At 35.9% G+C, this 24,905-nt stretch overlaps 1 protein-coding gene across 1 annotated transcript in view; it reads right to left on the bottom strand.

Annotated features, from left to right (window-relative positions):
• Nucleotides 1–419: 419 nt before the first annotated feature.
• Nucleotides 420–24,905, bottom strand: part of Col4a1 (Collagen type IV alpha 1) — a 159,077-nt gene continuing 134,591 nt past the window's right edge. Inside the window, exons 26-31 of the mRNA XM_069846629.1 lie at nucleotides 22,876–23,091; nucleotides 18,607–18,776; nucleotides 16,062–16,263; nucleotides 11,247–11,418; nucleotides 5,643–5,757; nucleotides 420–1,541 (exon numbers count right to left, since the gene is read on the bottom strand). Of these exons, the coding sequence (XP_069702730.1) occupies nucleotides 1,284–1,541; nucleotides 5,643–5,757; nucleotides 11,247–11,418; nucleotides 16,062–16,263; nucleotides 18,607–18,776; nucleotides 22,876–23,091 (1,133 nt within the window). The 3' untranslated portion in view covers nucleotides 420–1,283. The remainder of the gene's footprint in view (nucleotides 1,542–5,642; nucleotides 5,758–11,246; nucleotides 11,419–16,061; nucleotides 16,264–18,606; nucleotides 18,777–22,875; nucleotides 23,092–24,905) is intronic.

The raw sequence follows: 24,905 nt of genomic DNA, 5'->3' as shown, positions 1-24,905 counted from the left end.
TACAACCTTGTCGAACTCCTTGATTAATTGATTTCCATTCAGTTTGATTGCTTCCAGTAGATACTTAAATATACTTTTCACAATATGAATTAGAAGTCGCATTTATTAATTGGTTTGAAACATAATCTTCTTTCAGGATTTCAAATAAGTATAATTTAAATTCGTGGACTTATTTTATTCTGTAGTTGCTAAATGTCTTGATTTGCCAGTAGTAATGGAACATGCTCTCCACCGGTGCAAGCACAACACAGAGGAAAGTGTATGCTGGGTTGCACTGTAATCTAGTTTTCTCATAAAATGAAAGCATTGTACATCTGTACATAAATAGAAATATAGTGGTTAAAAAGAACTGCTTTCACCTGATGAACAATCACGTAAATGAGGATCAAGGATTTGTCTAAAAAACTGTTTCATAGGTATAAAATATATCCTTTTAAATATATTTAATCTATGTTACAAATTGGCAGTGTTTCAGAAAGAACATACAGTATGACAAAATACATTACATCAGGGATGTGTAACATTGACATGTCTATAGTCGTTAACTCTTACAATTATCATGTTATACAGATGAAGAAGGACCGACCAACCAACTGCAATGAAACAAGTTGTGCACCCCTGATTTAAAACAGACCGACTCTTGTGCAGCCCTTCAGGAATGATGCCAAGACTGCTTAATGGAATGATCGCTCGTTTACGAACAATGGCAGTGCCAGAAGCGTTAATATTGTATAGTTCCCATACACATTAAACTTATAAAATTTAGAAAATACCAGCCATCACAGCCAGACGCTGCGTCAGATAAATACATGAAACAGAGCACCCACGTGTGTGGCCTTGAAACAGAAGAAGCACCTCAAGTGAACAAATGTACAGGCAGGATATACACTCGACTAGAGCTTACATGTATCTCATTGGCACAATCTGGAATACTTCACCAACAGCGAGGGCTGGCAAATAATTTAATTACATATTTCTGTAACAATTTTATAAAAAAAATTACAATGTAAAAACGAATGAACCTAGGAAATATAAATATATACTTTATAAAACAATTTAAGTAGTTAAACACGTGAAACCCCATCAGCTGGTTTAAATAGCGAGTTCGTCTTAATGAGTGAAAAATTTTATACACTTAACTAAAAACAGGAAAATTGATAGCACCAACAGAATTTTGCAGTCACAAACGAAAAAAAAAAAATTGCGTAGAAACTTATAATTCCAAAACAAGATTCAGAAGTACAAATTTCTTGCATCGTCACTCGCACGTCCCGGTGTTAATACTACGTGTTCTTGATGCACACCTGGCAGCGGCTCACCCTCGTCCGCAGGTTGCCTGCCTTGAGAGTCTGGCTCTGTGGTGCTTGGAACTGATCCGACTCCTCGATGGTCGCCAGCCAGAAGCTGAACTTGTTGGCAAAGTAGTGGCACGTGCCGCGTGCGCCGCTGCACTCGATGAATGGCGTGGCACGGAAGTCTTCGAGGCACGAGCCTGGACTTGCTAGCGACTGGCCTCCGCCCTCGGCGCCAGCTGCCGTGTGCTGCAATACAAATGGAGTAGTGGTTACCGTTATGGCTTTTTCTTAGGAACATGCAATATTCGCATTTGTAATAGATTTATTCGTTCCGTAATGTTCTTACAGTAGCTTCATAGCAATAGAATAAAGAACATGTCCAATTCTTACGTTTTAACATATAAAAACCTACCTTCAGTTTGGAATTAACAGAGGAAATAAGTAAATCAGACACACCAATAGAAATACAAAAACTTCTAGCACTGGAAACGATCAATACTAGATACCCTACAGAAGAATGGCTACACATATATACTGATGGATCCACCACAGAAAACCTTACTGGAGCTGGGGTTACATGTACACATTTTTCCTTTTATCATTCTGTTGGCAGAGACACAACAAATTATGATGGTGAAATAGAGGCTATACACATTGCTCTCCGACAATTGTTAAATCTTCCCTTAAATAAATATAACAAGACAGTAATTCTTTCAGATTCTAAAGCTACAATTCAGGGAATATGTTCAAATGCTACAAAGAAGTCAACAAAAATAAGAGAATGCTACAAAATGTTAACACAACTCCAAAAAGTTAATAAGATTGTCCGTCTCCAATGGATTCCAGCACACAGTGGAGTCATGGGGAATGAAACTGCAGACACATTTGCAAAGAAAGGCACAACAATAAAACAAAAGTCTAAATTTAATTTCTCATATTCCTCAATAAAACGCTCCATCACTACAAAATTTTCTCATTCATACCTACAAGAAATAGAATCAAATGCTAAAGACAAAAAATGGATTACACTACTTTCCAACCCAAATATAATCCCCCAGAGACCAAGGAAAACAGCAGTTGCAGCCTTCAGACTATTGACAAATCATGACTGTCTAGCAAGTCATCTCTACAGAATAGGTATCTCAGCTTCACCCATATGTGTCCTGTGTAACGATCCAGCAGAAATGAATGAAGACCACTTGAAGACCTGTGAAGCATTAAGATCAGAAGACACTACAGTTCAAAAGTATTGGAAAGCATGACTGCTAATGACTTCATTGCCAAATGCAAGGCACTAGACAACAACAACATATAAAAATGCAAATGTGAAATTTATAAATAAATACCTTAATAACAGTAACATTATTATACAATCCAATATGTTTACCACTTAATATATTACTAGTACATTATGCAACGAGCCTATAATGATAGTAATTAAGAAGCGAGTATGAATGTTTATGAAACGAGCGCAAGCGAGTTTCATAATTTTCATACGAGCTTCTTAATTACCATTATAGGCGAGTTTCATACGACTTTTTATGCTCGACTATATTTCTAACTTGAAATTATTCAGATGTATACATTTTATTTGTATCTGAGAAGATCGGAAGTGACCTTGTTCTAGGTCGTGAATTGTGAGATGTGCGCAGACGCGAAAGTATTGATTTTTTCCGAGGAACAATAATGTCATTGACCTTGATGTAATCCCATTAAACTTGGTATAACCTTGATTATTGAATTCGACATTGAAAAACGAGATGACAAATTGAATTTATTTGAATATTATTTACAATTAACGCTAATTATTATAGTAACAGAACATAACCTTCTGCGACAGTATTGGATTTCCAGCCTCCGTGACTTTTCACTAATTCTCTTTCGATTGCCTATCCGAGAATAATCGATACTTGCGGTTTTATAATGGTACAAAGCTGACTTGTCATTGGCTGAACACCTGTAAGCTGAGTTGTCATTGGCTGAAAACACCTGTACTTCAATGGGTAGGTGTACTTTAATGACATGCATTAAAGGACTGCTACCAGGTGTATAATTTCTACATTTCGGCATGGTCGAGCAACGTCGAGAAACGTCACGGAGGCTGGAAATCCAATACTGTCGCAGAAGGTTATGTTCTGTTACTATAATAATTAGCATTAATTGTAAATAATATTCAAATAAATTCAATTTGTCATGTCGTTTTTCAATTCTAAATCAATTTCCAGGTTATATCAAAATTAGTTCATGTTATTCTCTAGATTATATCAATGTCAATGACATTATTGTTCCTCGGAAAAAAATCAATACTTTCGTGTCTGCGCACATCTCACAATTTACGACCTATGCACAAGGTCACTTTCGATCTTCAGTTGATGCGAATAAAATGAATACTTCTGAATAATTTCAAGTTAGAAATATGGTCGAGCATAAAAAGTCATATGAAATTTGCCTATAATGGTAATTAAGACGCTCGTATGAAAATTATGAAACTCGCTTGCACTCGTTTCATAAACAAACATACTCGCGTCTTAATTACTACCATTATAGGCACGTTGCATAATGTACTATACACAGTACTGTGAAATGTCAAGAATTCATCTACAGAATAGAAAGTGTGAGATATTAAGTAATTTTTTAGTTTTACCTTAAGTAATGCAGAGTTTTGGCTATGATTCTTAATGTCTTCAGGAAATTTTTATTGTCATGTAACGTATTCCCCTTTTGATAGCATGATAAATTTGTTGATGGCATATTTTTTATTTTAGTAGGTTTTACGACGCTGTATCAACATCACAGGTTATTTAGCGTCTGAATGAGTGGAAGGTGAAAATGCCGGTGAAATGAGTCCGGGGTCCAGCACCAAAAGTTACCCAGCATTTGCTCAAATTGGGTTGAGGGAAAACCCCGGAAAAAAAAACCTCAACCAGGTAACTTGTCCCGACTGGGATTCGAACCTGGGCCATCTGGTTTCGCAGCCAGACATGCTAACCGTTACTCCACAGGTGTGGACTTGTTGATGGCATATGAAAATCATTCTTTCTGCTGATATTTATGCTATGTATGGCTGAATGTTGGAAAATTTTCTTTATTATATAAGAGGAAATTTATTAAAGAGCGTATATACTGATTTGTTAAAATCAGAAACTTTAATTGAAAAAAGAAAATGGTCTACACGATTGTCTAGCCTTTGCTCCAACTATTCTTCTAATTGCTCTTTTTTGTAATCAGAATATATTTTCACTATCTGCAGAATTTCTTCAAAATATTATTCCATGAGACATAATGGAATGAAAATAAGCAAAATATATTGTCTTTAAGATGCTGCTGTTTAGAAATTGTTGTAACGACCTAATTGCGAAGCGTGCTGAGCTAAGTTTTGGGGGATATTTCTGTGATAACACGAAAGTTCCTTCAACCCTCCCAATGCGTGAAATACATAATATTGTTGTGGTATTCTTCAGTTCTCCGGTAGTGGCCGCTTAACCCATATGGAAGCTACAATTCTCTCCTTCACACAGAAAACCCTCATCATCTTGCACTCTTGGAATGGCTGGGAATTTCCATGTGTTATGGTTATCCCTCAGGTCCAGCAGATGTCTCCTGCCATGATTACACCTCGAAATATGTCCGCCAGATGATACACAGGTATCACCGACACATTTTTCATTCACATATTGTGTTGTGCAAAAAAAATAAACAGGTTTAGTGAAACTTGCTTGATAAAACGTATAAAGCAATATAGCTAGCAATTGAAATAGTCTTAAAAGCCAGTAATTGTAATATTACATCTGGAGAAGTTTTCTAATGATAATTTGACAAATAATGGAAGTGTAATATACACAGGGTGACCAGATATGAAGAATCTTTGGAGGACAATGGGTAATTTCACAATATTCTCATGTAACGACAATGTTTTGTCGGATATTTTGTTATTTTTTAAATGCCTGGAGGACAGGAGGTCAAAGCTTAAAAAGGAGGACTTGCCCTCCAAAGCTGGACGCCTGGGGCCTGTTTCTCAAAAATACTAGTTACTAGTTACCAGAGTATATTTCACCAGCTCTAGTAGATTCTGTTTCTCAAACTATTTTACCAGTCTAGTAACTTGTGACAATTTTTCACTAGTTACATGATCTGTTTCACTAGTCAGCTGATTGAGTTCATTTGTTTATAGTCATTGGTAGGTATTGTTATTTGAGGTTAGAAGGCTAAGTTGTTTGTATTTGAAGAGGATCAATGGAATGATCGTGAAAAATGGAATTGGAAACCAGAAGGCATTGTTACATCTATGAATTCAAATGAGGTGGTGATGTAGTTGTGTGATTTGGTATAGCTTGCCGACGTACTCACCATGACAAAACTGTAACCTATCCACAGTCCAGACCAGCCCAGAGGACAGTCGGGCACGCTTAGAGACTGGCTGTGGACGGCAATGACGTTCGCAGGGGCCTCGCACACAACACATCTGTGGAGCACAACAAGAGCATTCATGATTGACAGCAGTAGAATTTACAGAACTAATTTATGAAGAATAAAAGAAATCGACAGTTACATAGCTTTATTAGGCTGAGTATCTTTTCATAGAATTACTTTTATAGTGAATTGTGAGCTAAGTGAATGGTGGAAAATGAGCAAATCAGCAAATGTGATAAATATGAAGGACCTAATTTGCTGGGTAGAAAAAACTATGTCCCATAAGATATTAATTCTCAAGATTACAGCAATGCAGTAGAAAAGAAAAATGGATGGCAGAATGAACATCATAAAGTTCTCAGATTTTGACGAAAAATCTTTCCATTAGGAGGACAATGTTCTTCAATTTTGTGTCAACTCCTGTAAGGCTCTCTCTTTTTACACAGGAGGGTCCAAAGGCTTGCTGCACCTCAGCCTCAGGCTTATTCTGCTTACTACTCCATGTTCTGTGAACAAGACATGTGCCCGAACAGTTGGACTCTTGTACAAGTACAGCAAGCTGCACTGTGAACTTAACCCGAGCAATCATATGGATATGTGAATTATTTATGACGAAATGAGTCCAACATCCAATGCCGAAAGCTACCCAACAATTCCGCTTCACTTAGTTGAGGGAAAATCCCGGAATAAAACCCCTGCCAATCCTTTCGCAATCAGAATTTGAACCCAGGTCTGTTCATTTCATGGTCAACGTGTTAACCATTACTCCACAGCAGTGGAAAAGTGGTTATTTAAAGGTGCTGTATTAGCTACGAATTATTTAGCATCATGGAATTAGTAATAGTATTAGTAATGGTATTTGGTTTGGAGAGATGAACCCGAGATTCTCCATGGAATCACCTGACATTCGTCCTACAGTTGGGGAAAACTTAGGATAACCCCAACCTGATAATAAGACGAAACGGAATTCGAATCCACGCCCAAGTGCAGTCTTGGAATTTAAGACCACCTCACTACTGATTGTGCCCCATATGTAACAAAAATGACAATTTGAACAGCACCCTCTCTGTGATAAACTAAATTTTTCTCAAGTTCTTCCAGTCCAGTCTTTTTAACCCTTCTACAAAATAATTGCTAAGAGAATGGTGATTGAATGTTCTTAACAGTAATTTACAGACAATTCCAATATATGTAATTTATTTTTTACATAAATAAACCTAAAGAAAAAGTAAATATTGTAAAGCTAGGGACAGGGTCTATGCTCCCTTTTTCTCCGCACCACCAATGAGCGCCATGCCGAAAACCTTTGAGACGTTTACAAATTTGTCTCTGTGTCCACTACGAGAATTAATAGCATAATGGAATTGCGTGACAACTGAAAATATCTAGGTTGGAACAGAGCTTAATTTCACATGATTTTATGATTCGAAGTATTTTTATGCATGTTAAGAAATTTCAAGGATTAGGGTTGGTAATGAATCATTCGCCATGAATTTCGCGCCATGGTTTCGTTTCATGTATTTACGTCTGTTTGATATTATATTGAAATATTAGTTTTAATAATTTAAGACGTTCATTTTTTATAATGAATGTTAAAAAGAAACGGTTATACGAAAACTGTTAGACAGAACAGCTGGTAATATTGCACCTTGAAAGCAGAATTTGAAACGGTAAAGTATACAGCAGACGATTTCGTTGGAAGTTGGAAGACATATGTCAGTTACTGTGGAACAGTTCGTAATTAATTCATAAATGAATAGTAATAAATTCAGTGTAGGTTAATTTAATTGATTTCTCTTTAAGATTTACTATAATCGAGAGCTTTGTGAAGTTCGTCCGACAGTACCTGTGACTGAATTTTAAAAATACATCTACCGTAATAAGTTAACTTGTGTTGAATTATTAACTTCGTGTTTTTGTCGTGATATTATCTCAGCACAAAGTGAGACATGGTTTACCACAATGTCATGGAAAAAATAATCAACAAACAGAAGAGGTGACCAGAATTCATCAATCGCCATCAAGTACCAGGTACGGTACTTATTTTAATTTGGGCTAAACTAGCGCAGAGTTAGTTCCCTTCGTACGTCGCTTATACACCTTGAAGTGTTTAAAGCTCTTTCCTCAGTCATACCAACATAACTCCGGTGACATTAAGAAAGTTTCACGCTATGCCTTGCATATACGAATCTGTGACAGGTTAGGTTAATTAGTTTAGTTAGGCTTCTATTATGCCTTGGTTATACGAATTCTGTGCAGGGTTTTCAAGCGCTGGGCAAAGGCTGGTGACTTTTTTTTTTTGTTGTATAATGTCAGTAGGCCTACTGGTCACTTCCGAAATCATGAGAACTAACTCTGTGCTAATTTAACCTTGATTTGTTTTAAATCGTAACATACACTAAACTTTAGTTGATAGGAATTGTATTATTGATGCTTGTCTCAATTTACATGACTTTTGCACAATTTACATAACGATTGGTACCTGAAATGTAAACGTTGGGTTAACATGCATAATCAGAGGCCATACATATATGCCATTTTTGCTCTAAAGTAGCTATGGAAACAAGACATGAAAAACAACAATGAGCGAATGAAGACGAGTATTTTCCCTGGACCAAAAAGGTCACTTTACCTTGCACAAAAACAAATTCATTGAGTGGATTGTTAACTGTAAGAAAGGTAGGTTTACATTCTGCTAGCAGTATCGTGGCCATTCGATCGCCCGATTGAACCCCTATGGACTTCTTTGTGAGGGGGATACGGAATATCTGGTTTACGAGACCCCAATAAATATGACACAAGAGCTGGTTGGTTGTACTGTTGAAGCTGCAGCGATTATTCAACAAACTCCTGAATTTTCTGAGCATAGCCTAGCAAACAGTCTGTAGTGCGGAGAAAGCAAAGGTGTATGCAGTTAAATGGAAGGCAGTTGAACAACATCTCTGAACATTTTTTCACATCACTGCATTCAGGTAAGAGTATGAACACAATCTCTTCACACCACTTATTAACTCGTAGCACCAAAATGATAAGTCTAAGAGATTTTAGTCACATAAAAAGATGTTTGTTTTTGCCTCCTCTATCATCCCTGAAACATTGCAAACGAGCTTTTTTGACATTCTATATAAGTTAATAGGCATATAATTTATGTATTATATAGTCTGATCCATTTGGGTATGGATAATATTAATTTATTCTTCTTCTTCTTCTTCTTTGGCACTACGGCCCTTGTAGTCTAGCCTTGGCCTCCCTTAGGATTTTGGTCCATTCCTGTCCAACCAGAGCCTTCTGCCTCCATCTTCTCACGCCTAGAGTCCTTAAATCTTCCTCCACTCCATCCAACCATCTTAGTTTCTGTCTGCCAATATTGCGCCTGCCTTCTGGTTTTGTGTTTAGAATCTTTTTTGGTATTCTCTGATCATTCATCCTGATTACATGTCCTAACCATTCCAACCTACGGGCTTTGATTTCAGCAACAATATCTGGAGATTAATTTATTATTATAAAGCTATTATGATAGTAGGAAAAATTTCTTGCTGGTTACGTTACTGTAGGTACTTTACCAGAAAGCCACAATTTCAAGTCACACAGAGTTTGTGTACACTCGATGTGGATTTCTGGCATCTTGTCAGCCCACTCAAGTTATGTGGATAAAAAAAGGAAAAAGTTGAGATGGTGTCAGGTGAAGTTGCTGGGTAGGTCAGTCGGTAGAGCGTTGGCGCATTAAGTCAAAGGTCCCAGGATCGATACCCGGCCCCGAAACAATTTTGTCCTTGAATTTATTCACAACAAACTATGCTCAATTAAAAAATATTATTATTATTATTATTATTATTATTATTATTATTATTATTATTATTATTATTATTATAACTGTTTTCACTCATCACATCCAGTGGTATTGTCGAAGATTATGTCACCTCAACATTGTCCTCATTCTGATGACTTGCTTTTTTGGATCTGGTTCTTTTTGGTGTTCATTCCTTTGTAAAACGAAATATTTAACCAATAACACCGACAATAACAGCTAATATGGCAATGAAACAAAAGAAAATAACACTAATGCCATCTTCATGATATTTTCTAACAAAAACCAAATAAGTTTGTGACTTGTCTGTTTTTTGCCAATAAGACATTGGACTAATTCGCTTTTTGCAGAAACACTGCTTTTTCAAAGGCTCATTTCAGTGGCACAAATCCGGTTTTTGTATAAGCTTATTACGTTGATAAATGTCGCTTGAAATGAAGTGAAGAAAACTGTATTGTGCGCAGAATTTTAATTTTTGGACTTGTCCGGTTTTTGCGATCAACCCTTCGTTTATAAAGCAATGAGTGCCATGGTCATGCATAGTTTAGAATTACTGTATTAACTAAGGAAATTTCATGCAATAACTAACAGTATTTTGAAAATATTTCACATTTCGTATCAAATAAAGATGAATTTAGGTTAGATTAGTTGGGTACATACATACATACATACATACATACATAACTTACATACATACATACATACATATATACTTACATTGTATGTTGAATGAGTAGTAGGACCTATTTTAAATACATGATTTATGAACTATGTGGTTTGTGAAAGTAGGCATATATACTTAGGTACTTACTTACAAATGGCTTTTAAGGAACCCGGAGGTTCATTGTCGCCTTCACATAAGCCCACCATTGGTCCCTATTCTGAGCAAGATTAATCCAGTCTATACCATCATATCCTACCTCCCTCAAATCCATTTTAATATTATCTTCCCATCTACGTCTCAGCCTCCCCAAAGGTCTTTTTCCCTCTGGCCTTCCAACTAACACTCTATATGCATTTCTGGATTCGCCCATACGTGCTATATGCCCTGCCCATCTCAAAGGTCTGGATTTAATGTTCCTAATTATGTCAGGTGAGGAACACAATGCGTGCATTTCTACATTCTCCATTCTCCTGTAACTTCATTCCTCTTAGCTCCAAATATTTTCCTAACAACATATTCTCAAACACCCTTAACCTCTGTTTCTCTCTCAAAGTGAGAGTTCAAGTTTCACAATCATACAGAACAACCAGTAATATAATTTTTTTTTATAAATTCTAACTTTCAGATTTTTTGACAGCAGACTGGATGACAAAAGCTTCTCAACCGAATAATAACAAGCATTTCCCATATTTATTCTGCGTTTAATTTCCTCCCGAGTGTCATTTATATTTGTTACTGTTGCTCCAAGATATTTGACCTTTTCAGAGGATAAATTTTCAATTTCAATATTTCCATTTCGTATTATGTTCTGTCACGAGACATAATCATATACTTTGTCTTTTCGGGATTTACTTCCAAGCCTATCTCTTTACTTGGATCAAGTAAAATTCCCGTGTTTTCCCTAACAGTTTGTGGATTTTCTCCTAACATAGTCTCGTTATTCACATAAACAAGCAGCTGATGTAACCCGTGCAGTTCCAAACTCCGTCTGTAGTAAATAGATGTAACTAATATAATAATAATGCATTTTTTTTAACTTTAACATACGTTTCATGTACTGTCATCCCACCTTGAAATATACTGGCGGATGTTGCTTTCTTCCACCGGCATCATTGGTATAGGCGAGCTGGTTGACAGCCAGTAAGACTTATCATTGCGACTGGCATAGTTGCAAACATTGTTGAAGTCGCAGAACAAGAATGGCATAGTGCTGAACTTTCTTATACAGGATCCGGCAAAACCTGAAAAAAAAAAAAATGACTCATCTCATATATTCACCTTATAAAAACACTTAATTAAGCTGCAAAATGCATTAGGGCTAGTAAATAAGAAATTGGTGAGAAACTGGAGTGCAATATATATGGTGACCTAAAAATAAATAGAAAAGTGTGGCATTAAATGGTTGATAATATTATAAGTTGAGAATAGACAAAAGATAGAAGTATTTTATTATTCTGTGCTGTAAATTATACATCATACATCGTAATTAAAATTAGTAGCCCAACACCATAGTGCTGCTACCCAGCATGCATAATGATAAATATTAAGAGAAGAGATATGATTGACTTTCAAGAAAAATTGCCTTTGGACCATTATGACAACAAAACATATTTATTTTTGGCACTTGAAAATTGTAGCAGATCATATGTAATGGAATTGCATATTTGATAAATATGCTTTTTTGCAATCTCACGACACTACAGTCTAGCAAGTGATCTTTCGCGTTAAATGTTATGTTTTATTTAATGACGCTCGCAACTGCAGAGGTTATATCAGCGTCGCCGGATGTGCCGGAATTTTGTCCCACAGGAGTTCTTTTACATGCCAGTAAATCTACTGACATGAGCCTCTCGCATTTAAGCACACTTAAATGCCATCGACCTGGCCCGGGATCGAACCTGCAACCTTGGACATAGAAGGCCAGCAGTATACCAACTCGCCAGCCAGGTCGACTCTTTCGCGTAAATAGTGATTTATTTATGTAAGGAAATTGATAGAATCTTAACTTGATTTTAAAAAGTTGATCAAATTGTGGATGAGGAAGAACTGAAGAACAGGAATTAAAGTAAATATGAGGCTAGGAAGAACTGAAGAACTGGAATTAAAGTAAATATGGGGCTAGGAAGAACTGAATAACTGGAATTAAAGTAAATATGGGCCTAGGAAGAACTGAAGAACAAGAATACAAGCATAGATGCATATGAGGAAGAACTGAAGAACAGGAATTAAAGTAAATATGGGGCTAGGAAGAACTGAAGAACAGGAATTAAAGTAAATATGGGGCTGGAAGAACTGAAGAACAAGAATACAAGCATAGATGCATATGAGGAAGAACTGAAGAACAGGAATTAAAGTAAATATGGGGCTAGGAAGAACTGAAGAACAAGAATACAAGCATAGATGCATATGAGGAAGAACTGAAGAACAGGAATTAAAGTAAATATGGGGCTAGGAAGAACTGAAGAACAGGAATTAAAGTAAATATGGGGCTAGGAAGAACTGAAGAACAAGAATACAAGCATAGATGCATATGAGGAAGAACTGAAGAACAGGAATTAAAGTAAATATGGGGCTAGGAAGAACTGAAGAACAGGAATTAAAGTAAATATGAGGCTAGGAAGAACTGAAGAACTGGAATTAAAGTAAATATGGGGCTAGGAAGAACTGAAGAACAGGAATTAAAGTAAATATGGGGCTAGGAAGAACTGAAGAACAAGAATAAAAGCATAGATGCATATGAGGAAGAACTGAACAAAAGGAATTAAAGTAAATATGGGGCTAGGAAGAACTGAAGAACAGGAATTAAAGTAAATATGGGGCTAGGAAGAACTGAAGAACAGGAATTAAAGTAAATATGGGGCTAGGAAGAACTGAAGAACAGGAATTAAAGTAAATATGGGGCTAGGAAGAACTGAAGAACAGGAATTAAAGTAAATATGGGGCTAGGAAGAACTGAAGAACAGGAATTAAAGTAAATATGGGGCTAGGAAGAACTGAAGAACAGGGATTAAAGTAAATATGGGGCTAGGAAGAACTGAAGAACAGGAATTAAAGTAAATATGGGGCTAGGAAGAACTGAAGAACAGGAATTAAAGTAAATATGGGGCTAGGAAGAACTGAAGAATAGGAATTAAAGTAAATATGGGGCTAGGAAGAACTGAAGAACAGGAATTAAAGTAAATATGGGGCTAGGAAGAATTGAAGAACAGGAATTAAAGTAAATATGGGGCTAGGAAGAACTGAAGAACAGGAATTAAAGTAAATATGGGGCTAGGAAGAACTGAAGAACAGGAATTAAAGTAAATATGGGGCTAGGAAGAACTGAAGAACAGGAATTAAAGTAAATATGGGGCTAGGAAGAACTGAAGAACAGGAATTAAAGTAAATATGGGGCTAGGAAGAACTGAAGAACAGGAATTAAAGTAAATATGGGGCTAGGAAGAACTGAAGAACAGGAATTAAAGTAAATATGGGGCTAGGAAGAACTGAAGAACAGGAATTAAAGTAAATATGGGGCTAGGAAGAACTGAAGAACAGGGATTAAAGTAAATATGGGGCTAGGAAGAACTGAAGAACAGGAATTAAAGTAAATATGGGGCTAGGAAGAACTGAAGAACAGGAATTAAAGTAAATATGGGGCTAGGAAGAACTGAAGAATAGGAATTAAAGTAAATATGGGGCTAGGAAGAACTGAAGAACAGGAATTAAAGTAAATATGGGGCTAGGAAGAATTGAAGAACAGGAATTAAAGTAAATATGGGGCTAGGAAGAACTGAAGAACAGGAATTAAAGTAAATATGGGGCTAGGAAGAACTGAAGAACAGGAATTAAAGTAAATATGGGGCTAGGAAGAACTGAAGAACAGGAATTAAAGTAAATATGGGGCTAGGAAGAACTGAAGAACAGGAATTAAAGTAAATATGGGGCTAGGAAGAACTGAAGAACAGGAATTAAAGTAAATATGGGGCTAGGAAGAACTGAAGAACAGGAATTAAAGTAAATATGGGGCTAGGAAGAACTGAAGGACAAGAATACAAGCATAGATGCATATGAGGAAGAACTGAAGAATAGGAATTAAAGTAAATATGGGGCTAGGAAGAACTGAAGAACAGGAATTAAAGTAAATATGGGGCTAGGAAGAACTGAAGAACAGGAATAAAAGTAAATATGGGGCTTGGAAGAACTGAAGAACAGGAATTAAAGTAAATATGGGGCTAGGAAGAACTGAAGAACAGGAATTAAAGTAAATATGGGGCTAGGAAGAACTGAAGAACAGGAATGAAAGTAAATATGGGGCTAGGAAGAGCTGAAGAACAGGAATTAAAGTAAATATGGGGCTAGGAAGAACTGAAGAACAGGAATTAAAGTAAATATGGGGCTAGGAAGAACTGAAGAACAAGAATACAAGCATAGATGCATATGAGGAAGAACTGAAGAATAGGAATTAAAGTAAATATGGGGCTAGGAAGAACTGAAGAACAGGAATTAAAGTAAATATGGGGCTAGGAAGAACTGAAGAACAGGAATTAAAGTAAATATGAGGCTAGGAAGAACTGAAGAACTGGAATTAAAGTAAATATGGGGCTAGGAAGAACTGAAGAACAGGAATTAAAGTAAATATGGGGCTAGGAAGAACTGAAGAACAAGAATAAAAGCATAGATGCATATGAGGAAGAACTGAAGAAAAGGAATTAAAGTAAATATGGGGCTAGGAAGAACTGAAGAACAGGAATTAAAGTAAATATGGGGCTAGGAAGAACTGAAGAACAGGAATTAAAGTAAATATGGGGCTAGGAAGAACTGAAGAACAGGAATTAAAGTAAATATGGGGCTAGGAAGAACTGAAGAACAGGAATTAAAGTAAATATGGGGCTAGGAAGAACTGAAGAACAGGAATTAAAGTAAATATGGGGCTAGGAAGAACTGAAGGACAAGAATACAAGCATAGATGCATATGAGGAAGAACTGAAGAATAGGAATTAAAGTAAATATGGGGCTAGGAAGAACTGAAGAACAGGAATTAAAGTAAATATGGGGCTAGGAAGAACTGAAGAAGAGGAATTAAAGTAAATATGGGGCTAGGAAGAACTGAAGAACAGGAATTAAAGTAAATATGGGGCTAGGAAGAACTGAAGAACAGGAATTAAAGTAAATATGGGGCTAGGAAGAACTGAAGAACAGGAATTAAAGTAAATATGGGGCTAGGAAGAACTGAAGGACAAGAATACAAGCATAGATGCATATGAGGAAGAACTGAAGGATAGGAATTAAAGTAAATATGGGGCTAGGAAGAACTGAAGAACAGGAATTAAAGTAAATATGGGGCTAGGAAGAACTGAAGAACAGGAATTAAAGTAAATATGGGGCTAGGAAGAACTGAAGAACAGGAATTAAAGTAAATATGGGGCTAGGAAGAACTGAAGAACAGGAATTAAAGTAAATATGGGGCTAGGAAGAACTGAAGAACAGGAATTAAAGTAAATATGGGGCTAGGAAGAACTGAAGAACAGGAATTAAAGTAAATATGGGGCTAGGAAGAACTGAAGAACAGGAATTAAAGTAAATATGGGGCTAGGAAGAACTGAAGAACAGGAATTAAAGTAAATATGGGGCTAGGAAGAACTGAAGAACTGGAATACAAGCATAGATGCATATGAGGAAGAACCGAAGAACATGAATAAGAACATAAAACAAGAATAAAGACCGATGTGGAGGAGGAAGAACTGAACATTAAAAACAAAAAAAAAAAAAACATAGATGTGGATGAGGAGGAACTGAAGAACAAGAATAAAATCAGAAGGGAGAGGACGAATAGTAACAAGAATACGAGATAATGTTGCAGAACAGGGTGAAGAAGAACACAGACTAAGTGATTGTTGTCTACCTAGGTCTTGGTGGTGTGCCTTCTCGTTGCCCTCGATGTACAGCAGGCTGTATCCGTCCCACAGCTTAATGTGGCCGCTCTCGCACAGTGGTATGTCAATTGTCTGGCTGTGCTTGACGAGCAGGATGCCAGTCAGGTAGTCGGGCTGCTCCTCGCATGGCAGACCAGGCTCACCCTTTAAACCTGCGTCGCCACGAGGTCCCTGCACACAAACAAGTGTAAACACTATAATTTTTTTTTCATTAAAGAAAACTTTATTATACAATGTTTTATAATACAATTGTCCTAAAGATATTAGCGCAGTGCAATAAAACACACAAGTGTAGAGGTTGCAATCCTATGACTGTCCGTAGATAAGAAAATATGTTATTACTTTACATCAAGAGTGGAAAAGACTTTAGCGCACACCAAGCAACCTCGTGAAGTGTGCTACCCATAAGGACTGTTTACATATTTCGTACCGAGAACAATGGATTAAAAATAACACATTTGTTTAATTAAAACAATTTGTGAATTTTTTTTTCTATTCTTTTTCATATTGGCAGGTGTCATACTGACTTTTAATTTCATGGACACTTCAAACATAAGTATTCTATTACGAAATAATTTTTTTTTTGCCTTCGGACAGTATAACAACAAGACCTATGTATCTTCAGAACTAGTTTTCTGAAAGAATGGGCTTTCTTTGTTTTTTAATTTATCTTCACAATATCCAGATTAATAATGCTGCAAGCCGCAAAACAGCTTTTAATTTTATATCTTTTATGTTTGCTCTCAGTCTTGACTTCATACATTTCATTGTAGAGAAGAACTTTTCAGGGGAGATTCAATTACAATGGGTAAAAAAATTCGATTTATTAAATTTTATTTTAGTTTTATTCTCTGATGTTTACTGCACATGTGCAGTAGTATAGTGAACAATGACTAAGCATGTTATAGAATACTACACCAGCTGACAAAGCACAATTTGAAAAAGAGAGAATTGAGAGTTTTTCCGTAAAACTTCTTATTAAATAAGTCAATCTTACTTATCAGTAGGTCAGAACTATAAGGTGAATGTTTCAGTGTTGACCATCCAAGTTTTTTGATTTGGTCCGTGGTCTTGTGGCTGACATGTGGCTGTGCATTGTCGTGCAATAGCACAACATTTAAAGAACCGTATCATTGAAGCCCGTGCTAAAGTCACCCCGGAAATGCTACAAAATATTCTCTCCACATTCTCAATCTTCTCTTCATATACCCAGCTCTTTATGTAACCCCCGCAAAAAAAAAAAAAAAAATCAAGGGGTGTTAAATCTGGAGACCTGGCTGACCATTCTACTGGTCCACGTCGACCAATCCAATCTCCAGGTAACTGTTCGTCCAGTCTGCTGCAGCATATCTGTGGCTTAACAATCAGAATGAAGAATGATATCAATTCTTTCCTCTTTCGATAATACCATCACGAAAATCAAGAAATTTGTTATAGGAAAGCTTCAAATAATCACAACAATGCATTTAAACTGTAACAGGTTAACAAAACAGTAAAGCAGGAAAAGTTAATTACCGCAATTGCATAAAAATACCTTTTCCAAAGCCTCCTTAGTACTGTACCATGTTTCATAATATCTGTAGATGCAGTAACTAATGTTTGTGTCATTATGACAGTTATCTTTAAATAACTTGAAAACGATTAGAGATATCTCAAAACAGATTGCACCATTGATTTCTTTCAGAAAATTTCACATGATTTTGAGTACCTACATGACCCTCTTTCCATTTAAAATTTCAAAGTTGCATCCAAAATGGCGGCTTTTGAGATAGCTGAGGGCTAAACTCGAATGTGTCACTGGTAGAGCATTTGTTCTTACAAATACTGGTAACACCTACAGTAATCGAAAATCAAGCATATGGAAGATATTTATATGGTTCCAGACTTTTGATTCACCCTGTATTTTAAGATATATATTTTAATTTTATTCATTTACCAGTAATGTGTTCAATTTATAAATATAATATGGACATAATGATGCTAAATCTACGAAAACGTTAGTCCAAAAAAATATGTAATATATTAAGGTGCATTAAAAAAGGATTCACCTACTGATAAGTAAGACTGAGATATTTAATAAGAAGTTTTATTCCAACAATACTTACCTGAACAAAGAATGACTTTGAAAATCAGTTTTTCCAGCTTAATAAATACGCAACTAAGCACTTTTGAAAATAATATTCTCTGATTTGAAACAATAACGATAACTCCAATTTGAAAACTAACAAAAAAATGACTTGGTGCGTTTTGGAATCCAGCACTTTGTAAGTTACTGATTATATTTATATAATATTATATCACTCCCTGAAGTTCAAAAACACTCTGTGTCTTAAAATTTTACAATGCACACTGCGAGCTTGGCTTTGAAAGCTGGATTGTGGACTCACCTTGTCCAGAGAGCAAGAACACGCTCTATGGGCAAAGCATGTCTTTGGATTTAATTAAAACATCGCGTTTTCCATTCATGGTCTGTTTGTGTGTTGTGAACAGAACTCTATTGTCATTGTCACAAACCTCGCTTCCAGCAATTCCGTCCAGACCCATATCTCCTCTAGGTCCTGGCAAACCATTTGGTCCCGGAATTCCATCTCGCCCTGGTCTGCCCTTCTCTCCTTTAATTCCTGGGATGCCAGGAGCTCCGTCCAGTCCTGGAAGACCTCTGTCACCAGGTCTTCCAGGAATGCCTACAATTCAGAAAGACACAGTGTGGATGATTTGTCTGCCGAGTAGATACCTTCACATTCTACAAAACACTTTTTCTTTAACTGTGTTACACCTCAGGATGTCCAACTGTTTTTTTTTTTCGTAAAAATAAGGCGAAATTATGGAATTGTCAAATTCCCAGACATTATCAATAGTTTTACACAAAGGATTAGCATTATAATAATTGCAATATATGATACTACCTCATTTGCAGTTTAGTGGACATTCATGTCCATTATGCAGGGTGAAAGTGAAATAACCCTGTAGATTTTCAGAGCGAATAGCTCATGTTGTATGTAACAAAAAAGTGTAATACCGTATTGGTGAAAAGTCTATAGTTTTCTCAGAAAAAAAGTTTTCTCCCAGATGCTTAACACCCCTCTTATTCGGTAACTGTTGCGAGTAGGATCGTGATCTTTGTCCATATCGATAGAAAATCTAATAAAGAATCATTTATCCCTTGGGGTATTTCAATAGCATGGACGGTTCTCATGTAAGTTTAATTTGAAGCCAATGGCTGATGCGATCACCTTGCAACATTACAGCCAGAAAGGGAATGGGAGGTAGTTCACTAAGCCAGACAGACATGAGTTCGTTGACCTCTTACATCTGTATTACGAGAAGAAAGAGCAGTGTGTTAGTGATGTTGTCGGACTGCTGAAACTTCCAACTTAATTTTCTAATGAACCGTGCATTTAATCACGAAACATAATATAGGTTTTTTATTACTTTAAGTGTACTCTATCATCCCCTCCATTCTGCAGGATTATTTCACTTTCACTCTCTATTTATATGGCAGTCTAAACTTTTTACATTCTTAATACACTTAGCGGCAAAAAGAATGGGCTGACTCTTGGTCGATAGAAATGCTAAGTTCTATCACGCGGTTCACTCGTGTAAACGTAACCCACTGCAAGGCATTGCTGTGGTGTCTCTTCATTGAAAGTCGTCCGTCTATAATGTAGTAAACCTTACCAGCAGTGTGTGGCCCAGTGGTAACAAGTCTGACATCCGTACCAGAGGTGAGTTCGCCTCCCGGTACGGTAAAGTTATTATTTTGTTATTTTAACTTTTACGTAATTTATTAGTTTAAATGTGAAATGGCATTTGTTAACAAACTTCGTTTTGCCTGCCTTGTAAAAATATTATTGCCCATCACCTGTGGGCTATTAATACGTGAGACCTGGCCTGTATAAACAAAAATACTTGTTTCACATCCTAAAAAACCGGATGCATATCAAACACACATAAATAATTAAATTAACAAAAACAAACAATTTTTTAATATATTATCAAAACAAGGCCTGTGGTGGAGACTAGTATCTCGTCCACAAACCATCTGCGTCAACAACTGCCCTCATTCTGCGCGGCATGAAGTCCACAAGATTATGGAACAGGTCTAAATTCTTGGCCAACTCCTCCCACATATCTAGAACTCTGTCCCACAATTCCTCAGGTGTCTGAACGGGCGGTTGTTCTGCCCAATTAGAGCGTAGGATCCTTTTGACTGCAGCCCACAAATTTTGAATAGGATTCATATCTGGTGAATTTGGAGGCCAGTCGACTGGGTCGACATCACGCCTCCTTGTAAACCATCTTTGAATCCGGTTGGCGGTGTGTATCAGATGATTATCCTGCTAGAAGAAAAGTGTTCCTTCTGGATATCGTTTTCGGGTGGAAGGGATCATTACATTTGCCAAAATGACATTTCTCCAATCGAAGTCCTGTCGGAGAGTAGCATATGCAGAATAACCTATGTGAACCAGGGCAATGAGTTATTGTTTCTTTGCCATCTTCAAGCGTAATGACGAGACACAACGTTGTATTAACAGAAATCAATATTGCTTGAAAGAGAGAGGGAGGTTTGTTATTTATTAGTGTTTTAGCATATTCTAAGAGATATCGCCACATAATTATAGCTTTGCGAGACACATATGATGGCAAATTTGTAATTAAAAAAAAATAGATTGGGGGAGATTCGAACCATGAGCTACTACTGTCAACTTGTTCAATAGACCAATGCCGTAACGACTTACTGTTAATATCGGTGCGGCATAATACGTGGTTTTCCTCTTCATATTCGCTCTGGTTGATTTTGTGTTTATCAATTTTATTATTATTTCACTCTTCAAGGGCCCTGATATATCTAGAATCAACCCGCCATTCGATTTTATTACATATTTTAGACTCTTAAACAAAATACAGCAAATTTAAATGGTTTAATTATGTGTTACCTAGTGAACTATGGCTTTGACGAGACGAGCATGCGCAATGTTATGTCTCTGGAACTTAGAAATTGTCGGCCGGCCCATTCTTTTTGCCGCTAAGTGTACATATTAATTTTCTAATTAATCAATCATCAGTCGTCTGTCAAGTTACTAAAAGACAAAATTAATCGAAAAATGAAGTAGAATACAAAATTACACAAATAATCATATGAAATGTAAATTATTAAGAAATTCATGATAATAAATAATTGCTCAGTCACCATAATTTTTATACTTGTATATGTATTTTTCTGGGTTTCAAGGGACAGTGAAGTGCATTCCGTACCCAGTCCTACTCAAATCCCATCCTACCTTCCCGTGATGCAAACTGTTTTTAAGAAACCAGGCTCTGGAGACCGAGTCACAGTAGTATAAATGTTCCACCAAAAATGGAGGAAATGCCATTTCGGCATGCTGACCTGCTGTGGCATGCATAAGCATTCCCTAAGTGGTGAATAGGAGATATGGTCGGTGGAGATGTCTGACAATACTTCAAACTAGGTCATATGGACCTGCTATCCAATGGCAGGTGTGGTCCTCTGAACAGTTTGGGGGTTGCGTGTAGGTGATATAACCACCATAACATAAAAATATGGTGCCTACATTAAAATGTTTAAGTACCTATATTTTTTGCTACTGTGTGTGAGAAATATTGAATAGTTAATGGCTTCATTGCCAGGAACTCAAAATTAGAACAATACATTGAATGAAACATCTGTTTCATTGTTATGTCAGGGACAAAGCGTTTTACTCAAGTCTGGGTATGGTTGTTGTTGTCGCCATAACTCTTTATTTCCATATGCCTCTTGCTTCAGTGTTTGATATCTGAAGTCGATTTTACATAACAATGTCTATCTTCCACTAAATTCCTTATTAACAATTTTAGAACGATTGTTCACAACAATGCGAAGAAGAAAATTACATTTTTGTTTGCAGGCCTTGTTATTAGCAATCCTATGGGATACGCAACAATGGAAAATATTGAAAAATATTGATAAAGCAGAAAATGCTGTTTTTTGTCTGTTTCGGTAAAATGCAGACGTGTTCATTTATCATCTCTCTCATTATTCATCTCGTGTGTTTTTGACAATAATTTACTTGTTATAAAGTTATTTGCAATTGCCTTAACTTACTATTATACTTGTGATTATGTAAAGATATTTATTTTGTGGAATTGACTTAACCAAAGACGTTAAAATTCGGACTCATTGCTGAATAGGACGTCTATAAATAAAGTGAGAAGAAGAAGAAGTGTATTATATACTACAGATTTGTATATATGATTGAAAATTGTTAAACTTCCTGTACGCAACAATGGCCACATATTTCCGTTCCTCCATCGACCAGGGAATGTTTTGTGATCTGTAGTGCAGTTAATTAGGGTCTTGAGTGTTTAATATGAAACAGAAGATGTGGTTTTTAAGGTGACTACATTATTTACAGCACAGTCTGTATCAAGCCTTTTGGTTTAAGTAGGTTTACTTGTTTTAAATTTTAAGTTAATTTATATCTGCTACACGATCAAATGGAAGGAAGTTAATTGATGTACTATTTTGCTCGTTTTTCATTTTGCACGTTTTAAAGATGAAAGTATCCTGGATTTTCACTTTTTAAATATGGCAACCCTTTCTAGGTAAATTGACTAGTAGTTACGAAGAAAATCTAGTTAATAGCAGAAATTGCTGTACACAGACCTCATTTTCTATGTCAGGGTGCTGAAAACAAATGTCAATATCATTATCTCAGCTGCAAGTTAGCTCCAGACGTTTATATTTTTCTCTTGTTTTCACTTACTGTAAGTTACTGAACCCACCTGGCAGTCCTCTTTCACCCTTTGGTCCTGGGGGTGCAGAAAGCCCAGGGTCTCCCTTGTCGCCCTTGTCTCCTGACAGACCAGGGGTTCCATCCAAGCCTGGTCCTCCTTTGAATCCCGGTTCTCCTCGTATCCCAGGTACACCTGGTGTGCCAGGACTTCCAGGAAAGCCTCTTTCTCCTCGTGGACCAATAAGTCCAGGTGTTCCAGGTGGACCTGTCAAGAGCAAGCAAACATAAATTTTATTACGATGACACACATCAATAATTTGAATTGGTAATGGAAATTACGGGAAAATGGTTGAATGGATTTTAATAAATGACCCCTCATTTTGAAGCTTATATCCCGACGTTTTTCAGAAAAATAGCAACTTTCAGTGAAGCATTAGTTTTCCTACATAATTTTTATATTTTCCAAAATCCATCTTTCGTCAGTTTTGAGAACTAATTGCATCATTTCAGAATAAAACAAAACACACACTAGCCTACAATAAACAATAGGCTATTACACGAAGGCCATGACCTGCAGGATTGCTGACATATTTAGAGCTCAAATTCAATTGGTTATTAAAAACTTCAAGGCTTACTAAAAATAATTTACAGGTCTGATTCTGTGATGTCTAGTTTTATGAGTACAGATGTGTAATGGATATTAAAATCTACAAAACTTGAGGTGGTTTGATGACATTATTACCATTAGAAATTAAATATTATTATAATTAATGCCATGATGCGACTATTTTTCATTAATTATACAGTACATATTAATGCTATATTGATGATACGAAAGTGAAACTTTTGGGGTTCTATAAGTAGATGTAGGATGAAATTAGATCTTCATTTCTATAATTTACTAAATGGCTGCTGTGTAGTATAAAATATAAAACTTACGTAAGATAATAATATTGTTATTAGAAATGAAATATTTTTATAGTTACTAATCAAGTGGGGTTGGGTTTTTTTCATATACTTGATGGCGGTGTGGTGTAGATATTTATATGCTTCATTCTCTTCAGAGCTCGAGAGAGCGCAAAAATTACAGTTACTAAGGAAAGACCAAAAGGTATTACTGATAAAATAAGAAGCCTACAAAATTATGTAGTCTGCCGATCATTTCAGCAAGATTTCTTAGCGGGATAAAACGATTTTACTCTCTACATTTCAAGCTCTACATGCAGCAGCTATGCCAAGATGCTATGTCTATTGTTCGAAACCATAGCAAACCTGACATTTTTTTAACTTTCACCTACAACCCACAATGATCTGAAATAGCTATTGCTTTACTCCCACATGAAAAACCCACTGATCGTCCTGATATTTTTACTTGCGTTTTCGCGTTGAAACTAAAAAACTGAAGATGGATAGGTTCAAGAAAAAGTATTTGGCATAAAAAAACCATTCAGAGGGGGAATGTTTCATTATTAAGAAAGCAAATAATTTTCAAAATGTCTGGTATTCTTCGTTGAAAATAAGTCTGTAAAATTTGTATTTGAACATCTGATGAACTTAGTTTGCAGCATTTGCTGCACAAGCCACTAGTTGTTTATATGTGTAATATAAATCTGTCAATTCAATTATAATACAAATATGATTTATATCACAATATTAAGTATAATATTATTTTAAAATACGTATATTTTTAGTTTTAAGTTATTTATGTTTGTTCAAGAACATGCACCAGGACATTCAATATTTTTATCTTGCTATGCAAACTGAAAAAAAAAAAAAAATTTTTTTTTTTATAGTCATACGTGCTTACAGTTACACCAAAGATTACAAGATCACCGGAAAATAATTGTATTGATTGATGCATAGTGAACTTTCGATAACAAAATCAGTTTATATCTACATATAATTTAATGGATATTATTATTAGATTGCATAAAAAATTAATAGATAGATAGATTTATTGATATTAGTTCACAAAAGTACAAACTTAATAATTTAAGAAATGATCTATATACAAAAATAGTTATACATAATAAATATACAATTTCCTAAACTAATTAATTTATCGCAAATCTCAATAAT

Source organism: Periplaneta americana, chromosome 15, assembly GCF_040183065.1.
Source record: "Periplaneta americana isolate PAMFEO1 chromosome 15, P.americana_PAMFEO1_priV1, whole genome shotgun sequence".
Classification (NCBI taxonomy): domain Eukaryota; kingdom Metazoa; phylum Arthropoda; class Insecta; order Blattodea; family Blattidae; genus Periplaneta; species Periplaneta americana.
The sequence above is the reverse complement of the archived record's forward strand: the minus strand, read 5'-3'. Positions and strand labels throughout refer to the sequence as shown.